We start from the raw sequence: 14,826 nt of genomic DNA, 5'->3' as shown, positions 1-14,826 counted from the left end.
TTCATCATCAAAGAATTTAAATACTGTAACTTTCCAGCTAGCAGAATTCTTAGAGTATGTTCACCAGTAAGTCAGCAATAATATGATTAGTGGTTTGCCACCACCTTCCTGAGGGCTATTAGGGATGGGATATAAATGGTGGTCTTTCCAATGACACCCAGTTCATAGGAAGGTGTGCTACTGAGTACACCTAGAGCAGGGTTTGTGAACAAATGCAAAATCTCAAATCTGCTGGTTGTGCCAGCCTTTTCTTGACTATCTTCCCATCTTGGACTTCTCATGAAGGATGTGGCAAACCCACATCAGGTAAGACTAGGTGCAGGAAATAAGCCTCATTAACAGAGATGCATGACCCTAACAGATCAAATATTGAGTTATTTACATCTGTTGTAAATTAATTGTTTACTAAATATCACATTTCTTTTAAATGTTCCTTGAAGTTCTTTCGATATTTCTGTTTATAAAATACCAACTATTTTAAATGGTATCATTTTCTTTATTTTTTAAAAATATTTTAGAATATCAAAGACATTCAGACATGTTCAAATTCAGCTAAGTTAAGGACACAGCATAATTGTCCATTCACATTTTGCAGCTGTTTTAATGGTGAGCTTGTTCTTGAACTCTCACATGATGGCATTTCACACGGCCTCAATTTTGCAGAAAGGCAATACCAGGCAACTTGCTGAAGCTAGGGATAGTCTCACCACAGAGGTCAATAGTGAGTGTAGGTAAGTTGTGAGTGCAAGGAGCTCTGTGCCATTAGCTCTTCATACAAAATCACAATCTATGATCTGCATTTTATTAACCCAACGAGCTAAAAATGTTGCTGTTAGTTTCCAAACACAAAAGTAATTCTCTAAGTAATTAATCTTTGGCCTCTCATTCAGAGGTTTATAAAATAGATTTGTTATTTTAAAAAAGGTCAAAGAAAATAATAATTTGCATCTATGCAGCATTAGTTTGTAGAAATGTTTCAGAGCAGTTAAAATTCAATAAATGATTTTTAAGAACATTTCCCTCGTTACTGAAAGAAAAGCTTCAGCCATTTTGCTCACAGTGATATCCTTGTGAGACCAATAAGTTGATCAGCTGAGATATCTTGGGGTGGTTAATTAAGGGGAGAAGGCTTGATACATCAACTGGAGAAATTTTCTTTTCAAATAATGTCATGGGATAATTCATATTGGCTAATTTATTGGAACAGGTAAACTGTGAACTAAAACTGGTGGTAAATGGGATTGAAAGTGATAAATATTTGATGGTTGACAAAACTGGTGGGAAGAATTGCCTGTATGGTCCTATATGGCCTTATGATTCCATATACATTAGTTCTCATGCCTGTCTCCTTACCATAGTTGAGATAATAAGTATTCTCACCTCTTAGTTTAGAGATGTGAAACACAGAAATCTAGACTGATACTTTAGTTAGGTGCTGATGGAATTCTGCTGTACATTATGTCATTTTGAAGAGATATGAAACTAAGAGTGATCAGCTAATTCAGGTGGGCACAAAAGATTCCATACCACCCCCTTGATGAAGACAAGAGGAACTTCTTATGTTGGTTTGACCAATATTTATCCTTCAATCCATCAAAATGTAAATAAGTATCTGGTTAGTAGCTTATTGATAATTGTACCTTATTATGTAGAAGAAACTGTTATTGTTTATTTTAACAGTGACTACATTTCAGAAATACTTCATTTGCTTAATGGTGCTTTGGGGCATCTTGACTCAGTGAGATGTGCTACATAATGAAATCATTATTTTACCTGAATGACAACCAATCACTGTTACTGCATGTTAAAAATGGCATAAATTTCCACTGAATGGTAATCTCTTTTTATAAACAAGATAAAGTTTGCCCAGCTGTGATATTCATACATCTTACCACAGAATAGCATGCAAGAAAAATATAACGAATGGAATTGCACAATTTTAAACAAGAATTAACAATCAAAAGCTTCGGTAAATTAAGTATTAGTCTACTTTCCATATACAAAAGCAATGAACCCAAATATAGTGGAAAATTGTTACTTTATAGATACTGCTTGATCTACTGAATACTTCAGTGAAAACACAGAAATGCTGGAGAAACTCAGCAGATTTGCAGCATCCACAGGAGGAAAAAATATATAACTGACATTTTGGGCCTAAGCTCTTCATCAAGGTATGAGAATAAGTAGGAAAGCACCTGAATTAAAAGACTAGGGAGAAGAAAAGAATGAGCAGGTGGAGGAACACAGACCAACGGACAAAAGATAATAATTGGACATGGATGAGAGCAAAAGTGAGAACTGATGGGGGGGGGGTCACTCTGTGAATGCAGATCTAAGGGGGGGGGGTCACTCTGTGAATGCAGATCTAAAGGAAAGGAGGCAGCGAGAAAAGTAAAGAATGAGTGAGCAAGCTAGAGGAAAGGAGAAATAGGTATAGACAGTGGGAGGAGGGCTAATGGAATCTGGAGAAGTTGACGCTAATGCCATCCAGATGGTGGCTGCACAGACAGAATATGAAGTGTTGTTCCTCCAACTTGTGGGCAGCCCCAGCCCAGTAGTGCATTGGACTATGGACAGACATAGGAATGAGGCAGGGAATTTAAATGGTTTGCCTTTGGAATGTTTTAGCTTCCATAAAAATTATTAAATTAAGTACCAATCAAAATCTTTAGCTCTTATTTTTACTTTATTCACTTTTTTTGTTTAAAAGTCCATTTGGCAACCATTGTTCAGCTTTCTAAATTAACCTGGAACTGGGGACTGAGTAAAAAAATGGAATTGCTTCTTTCTCTCCAAGATATGTGTTTGAATCCAAAATCTGTTCTTGTTAGGATGCAGAGAAGAGTAATTCAAGCCTAATAAGCAGTGTAGGTAATCTTTTCACAAATAAAGCAAAAAGCAAATTGTACAAGGGTTTCCATGATAGAATAATTTATTGAATTTCACTGAAAAAGTAACGTTGTGATACAGATGCATTTCCAGAAGGCATTTGGTAATATCAATGGTTATTGCAGACAATAAAAGCAGGTCATAAGATATTAGCAGGGATAGAAAATAAGCTGGTTAACACAAAACAGAGTAGGCATAAATGCATTTATATCTGGTTGATGAGATGTAATACATGGTGCATGGCAAGGATTAGAGCTGGTCTCTCAACCTTTTAGAATTTATACCAACAAAGGCACTGAAGGTATAAAGATAGGATTGAAGTAGATGAGAAGGAGATACGATAAGACCATAAAAAGTCATAGGTAGGTTAAGCGAGTTGTCAAAAAAACTGGCAAATAGAAATATAATGTAGGAATGTGAAATATTCCATTTTGGCATCAAACAAAAGCAAACAATCTAACCAATGGTAGATTTCTGCATTTTGAGATGATGAGGGATCTAGGCATTGGAGGGAGACTGCTTTCTCATCATTATCATTCATTTTTATTGTCAACGTGCCCCTTTTTCACAAAATTGCCTCACTCTCAATAGCAATGCTCCTTTTTACTTCATCTGTGTTAACTAATTTCCATATTGTCTTTGTGGTTTACACCTCACTTATCTCATCTCTGCTTTTATTGACACCCCTCCAACTCAACAAAGTGATCTCCCAATCTGCTGAACCCTGGTTCTGAGGAAGGATCCTTAACATGACACATGAACAGATGCTGCTTGGCTGGCTGAGTTCTTAGAGTATTTCAAATTTTGCTTCATTGGACACTTTCCTAAAATATTATTTGGGAATATATCTTGAATTAATCAATATTCAATTTCAGGAAATAATAAACGAGCAAGGTAAATATATTTTCACTGTTTCCATGTTAAATCTTAACTCCATATACAGTCCAGTGCAAATACTTACTTGCCACCCATGAGGAGCTGGATCAAATCTTTTTCGAGTAGAATGTTGTGACAAAGGGTTAGATTGTATGAACTGTGTTGTATCTGCAGGCTTGACTTTGGGTGGTAATTTGCAATCCCAATTTACATCCTCATAACTCCTATGCATTAGGAAAAACCAAACATCATAGACTACAGTAAAATATGAAGACATGAAAATCACCAATCTCACAATCAATAGACAACACCATGAAACAATCTTCAAAGTTAGTGTTGATCTGATAGACTATACAGGTGCCGGGAAACAGTAAGAATGAATTTTTTATAAAACAATGGATGAATGGCATGACACAGAATGTTCTCAATAATCTAAAAATTGCTCCAAATGTGATTTTTTTTGCAATAAAAAAATAGGATAAAAGTGCTAGAGAAATTCAGTGGGTCAACCAGCATTAATGAAAGGAACAGAATTGTTGACTTTTGGGTCGAAACCCTGCATTAGGACAGAGTTGAGAGGGGTGGTATAAAGAGAAGAGGGGAGGGCGGGACCAGAGCTGGTAGGTGATAAGTGGACCGAGGAGTGTTGAAATTTTTATTTTTCATTTCCATCAATACATTCAATTCTTCATCATATAATACAAAGCAATAAAAATGATAAATATTTTTTTCTTTTTATATCCCCTCCCCAAAAGAAAAAGAGAAAGAGAAAAAAAAACTGAATGTATTTATCATTCACTATTCATATATTCCTAACATATTATTCTATCCTGTCCATATTAATTGGGAGGAGCAGATGTTATTGACGATGTGGATGGACTTTTGTTGATGAAATCTATATATGGTTTCCAAATCATATAAAAATTCTCTTGTTGATTCCTTAAATTATAAGTAATCTTTTCCAATGGTATACAATATTGAATTTCCATATATCATCTATCCAACCTTATAAAATTATCTGACTTCCATGTTACTGCCATACATTTCTGTGCCACTGCTATTGCTACACTCAAAACTTTTTGTTGATATTTATTTGTCTAACTTCAATTTAGTATCAGTCTCATATAAATCACCAAGCAAAAATATTATGGGATCTTTTGGTATCTGTATCTTCATAATTTGTCCCAATAATATATTCAAGTCTTCCCAAAATTTTCCCACTCTTTCACAAGATCAAGCTGCATGTAATAGATTCTTGTTTCTTTGTTACATCTGAAACATTTGTCAGAACAATTTGAATTAAGTCCATGTAATTTATACAGAGTATAGTATAATTGGTGTAAAAAAAATTATATGGTACCATTGGATATCTAACATTTATTGTTTTGGTTACACTCTCCTGGCACAATCTTGAACAGGCCTCATCATGAATTTGCTTTTTTTAAACTTTATTTAAATGATTTTTAAACAGCATACAATCAAATATAACAAAAAGAAATCAATTTTTATATAAAAAAAGAAACCCTCCCCACCCTCCCACCCACTCAGCCAGGCACTTAAGGGGGCTGAATTTGTATATTTGAATCTTTTTTACTTACTTAGTTCCTTTTCCTTCATTGTGTCTTGTAATTGTATATACATATTAGTAATAAATTTCTCAATATATGTTTATATTATTAAATACTCAAATGAACTCTGTTCCAGAAGTCTAAAATTCATGCCTAATTTCTTTTTTAATTATGATTTCTGATAGCATGAAAAAATAGTATTATTTGGTATATTGTATTTCTCTTTCATTTGTTCAAAAATCAAGAAAAAAAAACCTAACAAAAAATCTTTTATCCTCTTTATCCTGTTATTGTGTCAGATATCAAAAAAAGGATTATTTAAAGTAAAAGGAATAAGTGAATTCTGCTTTAACATCATCTTAGCTATTAGGTAGTTAACATAACATAACATAACAATTACAGCACGGAAACAGGCCATTAGGCCCTTCTAGTCCGCACCGAACCAAACACCCCTTTCTAGCCCCACCTCCCTGCACAATGCCCATAACCCTCCATCTTCTTCTCATCCATATACCTGTCCAACCTTTTCTTAAATAATACAATTGACTCCGCTGCCACTATTTCTCCCGGAAGATCATTCCACACAGCTACCACTCTCTGAGTAAAGAAGTTCCCCCTCATGTTACCTCTAAACCTCTGCCCCTTAATTCTTAACTCATGTCCTCTTGTTTTAATCTTTCCTCCTCTTAACGGAAATAGTCTATCCACATCCACTCTGTCTATCCCTTTCATAATCTTAAATACTTCTATCAAATCCCCTCTCAACCTTCTACGCTCCAAAGAATAAAGACCTAATCTGTCCAATCTCTCCCTATACTCTAGATGCTTAAACCCAGGTAACATTCTGGTAAACCTTCTCTGCACTCTCTCCACTCTGTTTATATCCTTCCTATAATTAGGTGACCAGAACTGCACACAGAACTCCAAATTAGGCCGCACCAACGTCTTATACAATCTCAACATCACCTCCCAACTCCTATATTCCATGCAATGATTATGAATTTCATTCCATATCTTGAATAAATGTTTTAAAATTGGTACTACTTTGAAGTTTCTTGTTTCACATATACAAAAAAATATTCTGGATCAATTTCTCCTATGTTATTTCAATATGCACACATGCTGTCTTCTCCCCAGTTTGATAACAGGAGGATAGAAATCTTAATTGAGCTGCTTTATAATAATTTTTTAAATTCTGCAACTGCAATCCTCCCTGATCAAATTTCCAAGTTAGTTTTTCCAAAGCTATCCTTGGCATTTTATCACACCAAATACATTTTCTTACACCTTTATTTAATTCTTAAAAAAATTTCATTGGTATAGGAATGGATAATGACTGAAATAAATCTTGAAACCTCAGAAAAATATTCATCTTTACACAATTTATATAAGTTATTGTTAAATCTTTCCATCTCTTTAAATCTTCATTTTTTTTTGTAATGGTAGATAATTCAATTTAAATAAATTATTTAAATTTCTATCAATATTAATTCCTAAATATTTAATTGCTTCCTTTTGCCATTTAAACTTCATCACCTGCTTACATAATGTATAGTCCCCATCATTCATAGGCATGACTGTATAAACTGATATCAAACCATATTCTGCCAATCGTACATTTATTTTCTTCAATGATATTTCTGGTTCTGTAATATATAATATAACATCATCTGCAAACAAACTAATTTTATGTTCTCCATCTTCTATTATAAAGCCCTTAATCTCATTATTTCTTCTTATCACTTCTGCCAATAGTTTTATAGCCAATGTAAATCAAAATGGTGATAATGGGCACCCTTGTCTAGATGACCTTTCTAATGGAAAAGGTTTAGATATTTGCCTATTCATGACCACCTTAGCTTTTGGGTGATTATACAAAGCTCTTATCCAATTTATAAAATTGTTTGGAATTGCAAAAACATTCAATACTTGAAATAAAATGTCCTATTCTAGTCTATCAAACCCATTTTCTGCGTCTAAAGTCATCGTTACTGCTGGTATCTTTTTTTTCTGGGCTACATTTAATAAACTAATGAATTTAATTTATTGCCTATGGATCTTCTATGTTTAATAAAGCCAGTCTGATCCATATTTATTAATTTAGGTAAATATTTAGTTAATCTGTTAGCAAGTATTTTGGATACAATTTTATAATCTGTGTTTAATAATGATATTTAATAATGGTCTATATGAGGATGCAGGCGCCTCAGATTGAAGAGACTGCCATCCGTGCGGATCCGGTACCGCACGGATGGCAGTCTCTTCAATCTGAGGCGCCTGCAAGCTCACACCAAGACACAAGAGAAACTTGTCCGTGAACTACTCTTTGCAGACGATGCCGCTTTAGTTGCCCATTCAGAGCCAGCTCTTCAGCGCTTGACGTCCTGCTTTGCGGAAACTGCCAAAGTGTTTGGCCTGGAAGTCAGCCTGAAGAAAACTGAGGTCCTCCGGTCAGCCAGCTCCCCACCATGACTACCAGCACCCCCACATCTCCATCAGGCACACAAAACTCAAAATGGTCAACCAGTTTACCTATCTCGGCTGCACCATTTCATCAGATGCAAGGATCGACAACGAGATAGACAACAGACTCGCCAAGGCAAATAGCGCCTTTGGAAGACTACACAAAAGAGTCTGGAAAAACAACCAACTGAAAAACCTCACAAAGATAAGCGTATACAGAGCCGTTGTCATACCCACACTCCTGTTCGGCTCCGAATCATGGGTCCTCTACCGGCATCACCTACGGCTCCTAGAACGCTTCCACCAGCGTTGTCTCCGCTCCATCCTCAACATCCATTGGAGCGCTTTCATCCCTAACGTCGAAGTACTCGAGATGGCAGAGGTCGACAGCATCGAGTTCACGCTGCTGAAGATCCAGCTGCGCTGGGTGGGTCACGTCTCCAGAATGGAGGACCATCGCCTTCCCAAGATCGTGTTATATGGCGAGCTCTCCACTGGCCACCGTGACAGAGGTGCACCAAAGAAGAGGTACAAGGACTGCCTAAAGAAATCTCTTGGTGCCTGCCACATTGACCACTGCCAGTGGGCTGATATTGCCTCAAACCGTGCATCTTGGCGCCTCACAGTTTGGCGGGCAGCAACCTCCCTTGAAGAAGAACGCAGAGCCCACCTCACTGACAAAAGGCAAAGGAGGAAAAACCCAACACCCAACCCCAACCAACCATTTTTCCCCTGCAGCTGCTGCAACCGTGTCTGCCTGTCCCGCATCGGACTTGTCAGCCACAAACGAGCCTGCAGCTGATGTGGACTTTTACCCCCTCCATAAATCTTCGTCCGTGAAGCCAAGCCAAAGAAAAAATATGAGGATGGTAATAAAGGATATTTTATTTTTTTGGAATAAATGTTATTAATGCTATTTTAAAAGATTCTGGTAAGTCGTTAGTCACTCATTTGATCCAAAAGTCCCATAAAAACAGGAATTAACAACTCCTTAAATTCTTTATAAAACTCAGGAGAGAAACCATCCTCTCCTGGAGCCTTATTATTTGGCAAAGACATCAAAATATCATACACATCTGTAAAGGAATTGGGTAATTCCAGTTTTTCCATCAACATTTATTTCAGGCTGGGATTTTCAATTTGGAGGTTTAAGATTACCAAATTTTCAACATTATTATGAAGCAGCTCAATTTAAATTTCTTAGTGCATTAATGAATATGGATGATCCGCCCAGTTGGGCAAAGATAGAAATGGCAGTTATTTCAGAAAAATTTTCTCATGAGTTTTTGTTTCGAATGAATAAAAATTTATTACGAACTTATGATGTCCCAATATTGAAGCATTTATTAAACTTATGGACAAATAAACTTAATAAATTGGGGCTCAAAAATAAATGGTCTGGACAATTGCCAATATATAACAATCAACTTGTTCCATTTACAGTCTCCAATATTACTTTGAAACAGTGGGAAAGGAAGGGAATAAAAAATTTATCCGATTGTTTTTCTGAGGGATGTTTTTGTTCTTTTGATGAATTTCAAAGGAAATTCGGTATTAGTGGAAATTCTGTATTTGTGTATTATCAATTAAGATCTTTTGTAAAACAGATATGTGGTCGACATATGATTTTATTGCCTGATTCTAATTTTGAGGAATATGTACTTTCAATACCACAAAAGGGATATATATCTGATTTGAATTGTATTTTACAAGAAATTGATAGTAAAAAAGATTGGAATAAGGATAAGTTGAAATGGGAAAAAGATTTAGATTTTATAATAGCTGAAGAAGCTTGGATGGAAATTTGTCAGAATAGTATTAGGAAATTGGTTAATGCTAGATTAGCGATGATTAATTACAATTTTATACATCAGTTATATTTAACACCGGAGAAATTAAAAAAGTTTGGTCTTAGTAAGTCGGATTGCTGTTTTCGTTGTGACCAGACGGCTAATACTTTTTTGCATACTGTTTGGTTTTGTGATCGATTGCAACAGTTTTGGAAGGGTATTCAATCTATATTTAATAGTTTATATAATATTTGTCTTGTATTAAATCCTGGTATATTTTTATTAGGGAATATGCAATCATTAATTGATTTGGGCCTACAAGATTATCAGATTTCTTTTATCTATTTAGCTTTAGCTGTGGCCAAGAAATGTATACATCTTATTTGGAAAGAAAGAAATATATTAACTTCAGATAGGTGGTATTTGGAGATGAAGTTCTGTTTGACTATGGAAAGGATATCTTTTTCAATTCAGGATAGGATGTCTTTTTATAGGTTGAAGCGGACTCCGTTTCTTAAATATATGCATTTAAGTTTGATTTAAATATGTTTTTAAGTTTGTTATTTTAGTTTTGATAATTTTTTTTCTTTTTTTTGATGTTAGTATCTTTATTTGTTATGTTTTATCTTTTTTTGTGTAAGGGTATTTTTTATATATATAATTATTGTTCATTTTATTAACTTCACTCTTTCACTCTTTATTTTGGGAGGGGGGTTGGACTAACTTTAAGCTAGGTCATTAATGTTGTGTACTAATTTGGGGGGGGTTTAGTTTATTTAGTCTGCCGATGTAGTATTGTAATTTTTATTATCTTATGTTTAATCTTTTTACTGTAACTTTCTATTTTATTCATGTTATAAAAATCTTAAATAAAGTTTTTAAAAGAAACATTTATTTCAGGCAATGCAACATGTGATAGATTTTCATTTATTTTTTTTTCCTCATTATTTAAAGATTCGGACTGATATAATTGTTTATAAAAATTCCTAAAATCATTAATTTCTTGCGTTTTATATGTAATTTGACCAGTTTCTCTTTTTGTTGCTATTATTGTTCTTGATCATTGCTCTGCTTTGAGTTGCCATGCTTAAACTTTATGGGCTTTATCACCTAATTAATAATATTTCTGTCATGTGCACAGTACATCTCTTTCTACTTTATAAGATTGTATTGTATTAAGTTTCAATTTTTTTGATTCCAATAATCTTCATTTCTCATTTTTATGAACATGCAATTCAATTTCTAAATAAAATTTATCTTTGTCTAATTGATCTACTTTTTTCATATTCTTTTACATGTGTAACATTATTTGTCCTCTTAAATAGGCTTTCAGAGTCCCATATAATACATTTATTTGCTACTGAGTGTTCATTAATTTCCGGAACTTTATCTGTTGTCTCATAAATTCACAAAAATCCTTCCTCTTTAAAAGTACTGTATTAAATCTCCATCTATAACCTACATTTTGTTCTTTTTCCAATGCAATTGACATCACTAAAGGTGAATAATCCGATAATATTCTTGCTTGATATTCAATCTTCTGAACTCTAGCTTGTAATTGTGTAGAGACTAAAAGCATAGCAATACGTGAATATGTCTTTTATAAAGAATTTAAGGAGTTGTTAATTCCTGTTTTTATGGGACTTTTGGATCAAATGAGTGACTAATGACTTACCAGAATCTTTTAAAATAGCATTAATAACATTTATTCCAAAAAAATAAAATATCCTTTATTACCATCCTCATATTTTTTCTTTGGCTTGGCTTCGCGGACGAAGATTTATGGAGGGGGTAAAAGTCCACGTCAGCTGCAGGCTCGTTTGTGGCTGACAAGTCCGATGCGGGACAGGCAGACACGGTTGCAGCGGCTGCAGGGGAAAGATTAATCTGTGGTGATTTTATCTACTGTATTTTTAGCAATAGTTCCACCTGATCCATCTAGTTTTGAATTAAAAGTAACATTAAAATCTTCACCCATTATTATTTTTCCCTGTGCACTTGATAATTGCATAAAAATATCTCGTATAATTTCTCATCATCTACATTTGGTGCATATATATTCATTAATGTCCAATATTTTAAATAAATTTGATATTTAATCATTACATATCTCTCTGCTTTATCTATAGATGTATCCAATATTTTAATTTGTAATTTTTTATTTATTAATATTGCTACTGCTCTGGCCTTGGAATTAAATGAAGAAGCCAATACTGATCCAACCCAATCTCTTTTTAATTTCCCATGATCTATTTCAGTCAAATGAGTTTCCTGCAAAAAAGCTATATCTACTTTAACTTTCTCAAATAATTTAACAATTTTTTTCATTTTATTGGATTCTGAATTCCATTAATATTACTACTAATAAATTTCAATTGTTCTGCCATTAAATCTTCTGTCCACTGATCGTCCCTTTCCCACTCCTCTCACTCCCACTAAAATAACAGCATATGTTACAATAATCTTAGTCAAGCCAGGCATAAAATAATAATGTCTCTATTCCTCTGATCTATTCGGGATGTGATCAAAATCACATTCATGCACATGACTTCATAGTGGTTAGGCTCATGGTCCCCACCAACTCACTTGATATACCAAACAATCACTTATTGTATTTTTATTCATAGATTCCGATTCTCTCATAGATCTTTTAAAATATATGTAAATCACTTAAAGGTTAAACCCACTTCCCCATTTAAAATCTCTCAAATTATTTCTTTTTTCCCCAGTTACAGCAAAATTTTTTTCTAACTGATAATACATTCAAGTATCAGCATCCACCTGTCTTGCTTTTTCAAGCAATGAATCGCCATACACTTTGCCTCATTAGGTTCCGTGAAAAACCTATTTCTCCCTTCAGGAATAAAGACCTTCAAAATTGCCAGATACCTTAAGACAAAGGCATAACTTTTCTTCCATATCACATTTTTAACTGCATTGAATTCTTTTCTCTTTTTCAAGAACTCAAAATTTATATCAGGATTAAAAAATTCTTGATCCCATTATAAATCATGGGTGTCTGTCGTACTTTTGCTTGGTTCACTGTCAGCTCTAAAATCTTCTCTCGTATTTCATATCGAAGAAATCTGACTAGTATTGGATGCGGCTTCTGGTCTGGCTGTGGTTTTGGTCTCAATGTTCTATGCGTTCTCTCAATTTCAATGTCTCCTTGAAATTCAGTCCTTCCCAAAGATTGCAAAATCCAATGCTGCAAAAACGTCTTCATCACCCAAAGTCCTTCTTCTGCTGAAGTTCACTAAAATGTCTATTTTCTGCAGTAACTAATCTTTAATCTTTTGTTGCAGCTGCTTCTGCCACTTTCATTTGCTCCTTAATACCTTGAATTTCAAATTCAATTCCTTTAATTTTCTCATCCATAACTTCAAATCTTTTATCCACCTGTTGCATCATTTTCTCAACTTCCTCTGTAAAATTTTTGTTTTCAGCTACAATCTCTCCATATCTTTTTATTTCTGTTATTATCAACTTCCTATTTTGTTGGGAAGATTCCATGTATTTTTTCATTTCTGCTGCAGAAATAAATGATACTTTCATTTTCTTCAGCTGTTTGACCTTGGAGCAAAGTCTCCTGTTCTTCTGGTTCCTCTTCTTGCCCACTGGAGCTGGAGGTCTGTAAAGTCTTTTTTAGTTGCCTGTTTTTTTTTGTGCTTTGTGTATGCGTGACTCCTCATGCATGTGCAGAGTCACATCTTCACCCGAGTCGGGTGGCCATTGTTTGGAGAGACTCTGTACTGCAGATTCCAAGGTCTTTCCTGCTCCTGGCTTATCTCCTCTGGGCAGTACCTTACAAACAGTTCCTGGATTCTTCCTCAAGGTAGGCCTCTCTTTATCTTGATCATTTTCTTGCTTAGTTTCTTGTACTGTAACAACTGGCTTTTCTTTCTTTGGTGCCATTTTAAAATATTCCAATACTTTTTCTATCTTTCTTAAGTTTTGCTAACTTTTTTTTGAACTTTCTCAAGGAGAACAGGGATTTGCAGTCTAACCCCACGTCATCACGTGGCATTCCACCCCCAACCACTGACCAAGGAGGGTTGAAGGACAATTGGCTGATAGAGAAGTGAGGAAGGGAGGGATGTTACACAAAATCTACAAGTGCTCAAATCTGAAGTGATAACACCTGGATGCCAGTTTTCAGAATACATGTGTTGTTTGTGAGTTCCTGATTACAGGCAATCTAACCTCTCCTTACTGTTCCCACAACAACATGACCTCCCACTATCAAGGTGACACCCAATGTAAACTAGAATAACAACACCCCATATTCCGCCTGAATAGTCTATAAGCCAATTGGATGAACAATGAAATTTACAATTTAATATAAGCCTCAGCCTCTCTGTTCCTCTCTCTGTCTCCTTCCAATCCACTCCTGATCATTCCATTTTTAACCCCCTTTCCTAGAAAGTTCTGATATAAAAATGAAAGGGAGTGGGGAGCTGGATGAAGGGAAACAGAGGAATGAGGGAAACAGAGAAACCAGGGTACAGAGTTAATAGAAATTGGAGATTGATATTGATAACATTTGGTTGGAGATTGCAGACAATGAAGTGTTGTTGCACCAATTTTCAGGTGGCCTCACCTTGGCATAACATGAACCACACTAATAAATAGACAATGATCATCTGTTAAATTTGGAGGTTAGTTGATGAAAGGTGAGATGAGGGGAACTCTGTTCTTGAACTGTTCAGGAGAGCAGTTGAAAGAAGGGACACAGGAAATAGTTGAGATGTAATCAAAGACTCTATCATATGTAAGGTAAAACATCATGAGATGGGAATGTGTAAGGAGTTACCCTGTACAGGGCTGTAACAAGATGTGAATGCATCCTTGTACTTACAAGATAAGAGAGACATTGATGGATTGAGAGGCAGGAAGCTAGCAGGGAAAGGATAGCAACAGTTTTAGTCATTGGACAAGTAATGATATGATGATGTTCTAAGCACGTATCCAAGGGTATAAAAAAATCACCATTTTGCTGATAACGGCAGAATGCATTCTCCGACTAACATTGTTAGTTGCAAGTGTTACAATCCGGTAATAAAGAACAAAGAACCCTGATTTCGACTCAGTCTGGTGTTTGTCTCACTCATTCATGAACAAAGCAGACCTAACACATACTGGATTCTCATTGTTTTTGTATTGCTGAACCAGACCACTGAAAGAAGATGACACATCTTTCAAAGATGTTGTGAATTATTTTTTAAAAAGCAGTACGGTGG

At 35.0% G+C, this 14,826-nt stretch overlaps 1 protein-coding gene across 7 annotated transcripts in view; it reads right to left on the bottom strand.

Moving 5' to 3' along the window:
* Window positions 1-14,826, bottom strand: part of LOC138749931 (protein SPMIP7) — a 54,511-nt gene that overhangs the window by 16,818 nt on the left and 22,867 nt on the right. For 5 of the 7 annotated variants that reach the window (XR_011348952.1, XM_069912012.1, XM_069911992.1 and 2 more), the window contains exon 4: window positions 3,851-3,989. The exons of the other annotated variants lie outside the window; for them this stretch is intronic. Coding sequence is in view for 4 of the 5 variants with exons in the window: in XM_069912012.1 (XP_069768113.1) it covers window positions 3,851-3,989 (139 nt within the window). In the remaining variant the exon portion in view is untranslated. The remainder of the gene's footprint in view (window positions 1-3,850; window positions 3,990-14,826) is intronic. 7 annotated transcript variants of the gene reach the window in all.

This window comes from Narcine bancroftii, chromosome 1 (assembly GCF_036971445.1).
Source record: "Narcine bancroftii isolate sNarBan1 chromosome 1, sNarBan1.hap1, whole genome shotgun sequence".
NCBI classification, from domain to species: Eukaryota; Metazoa; Chordata; class Chondrichthyes; order Torpediniformes; family Narcinidae; genus Narcine; species Narcine bancroftii.
The sequence above is the reverse complement of the archived record's forward strand: the minus strand, read 5'-3'. Positions and strand labels throughout refer to the sequence as shown.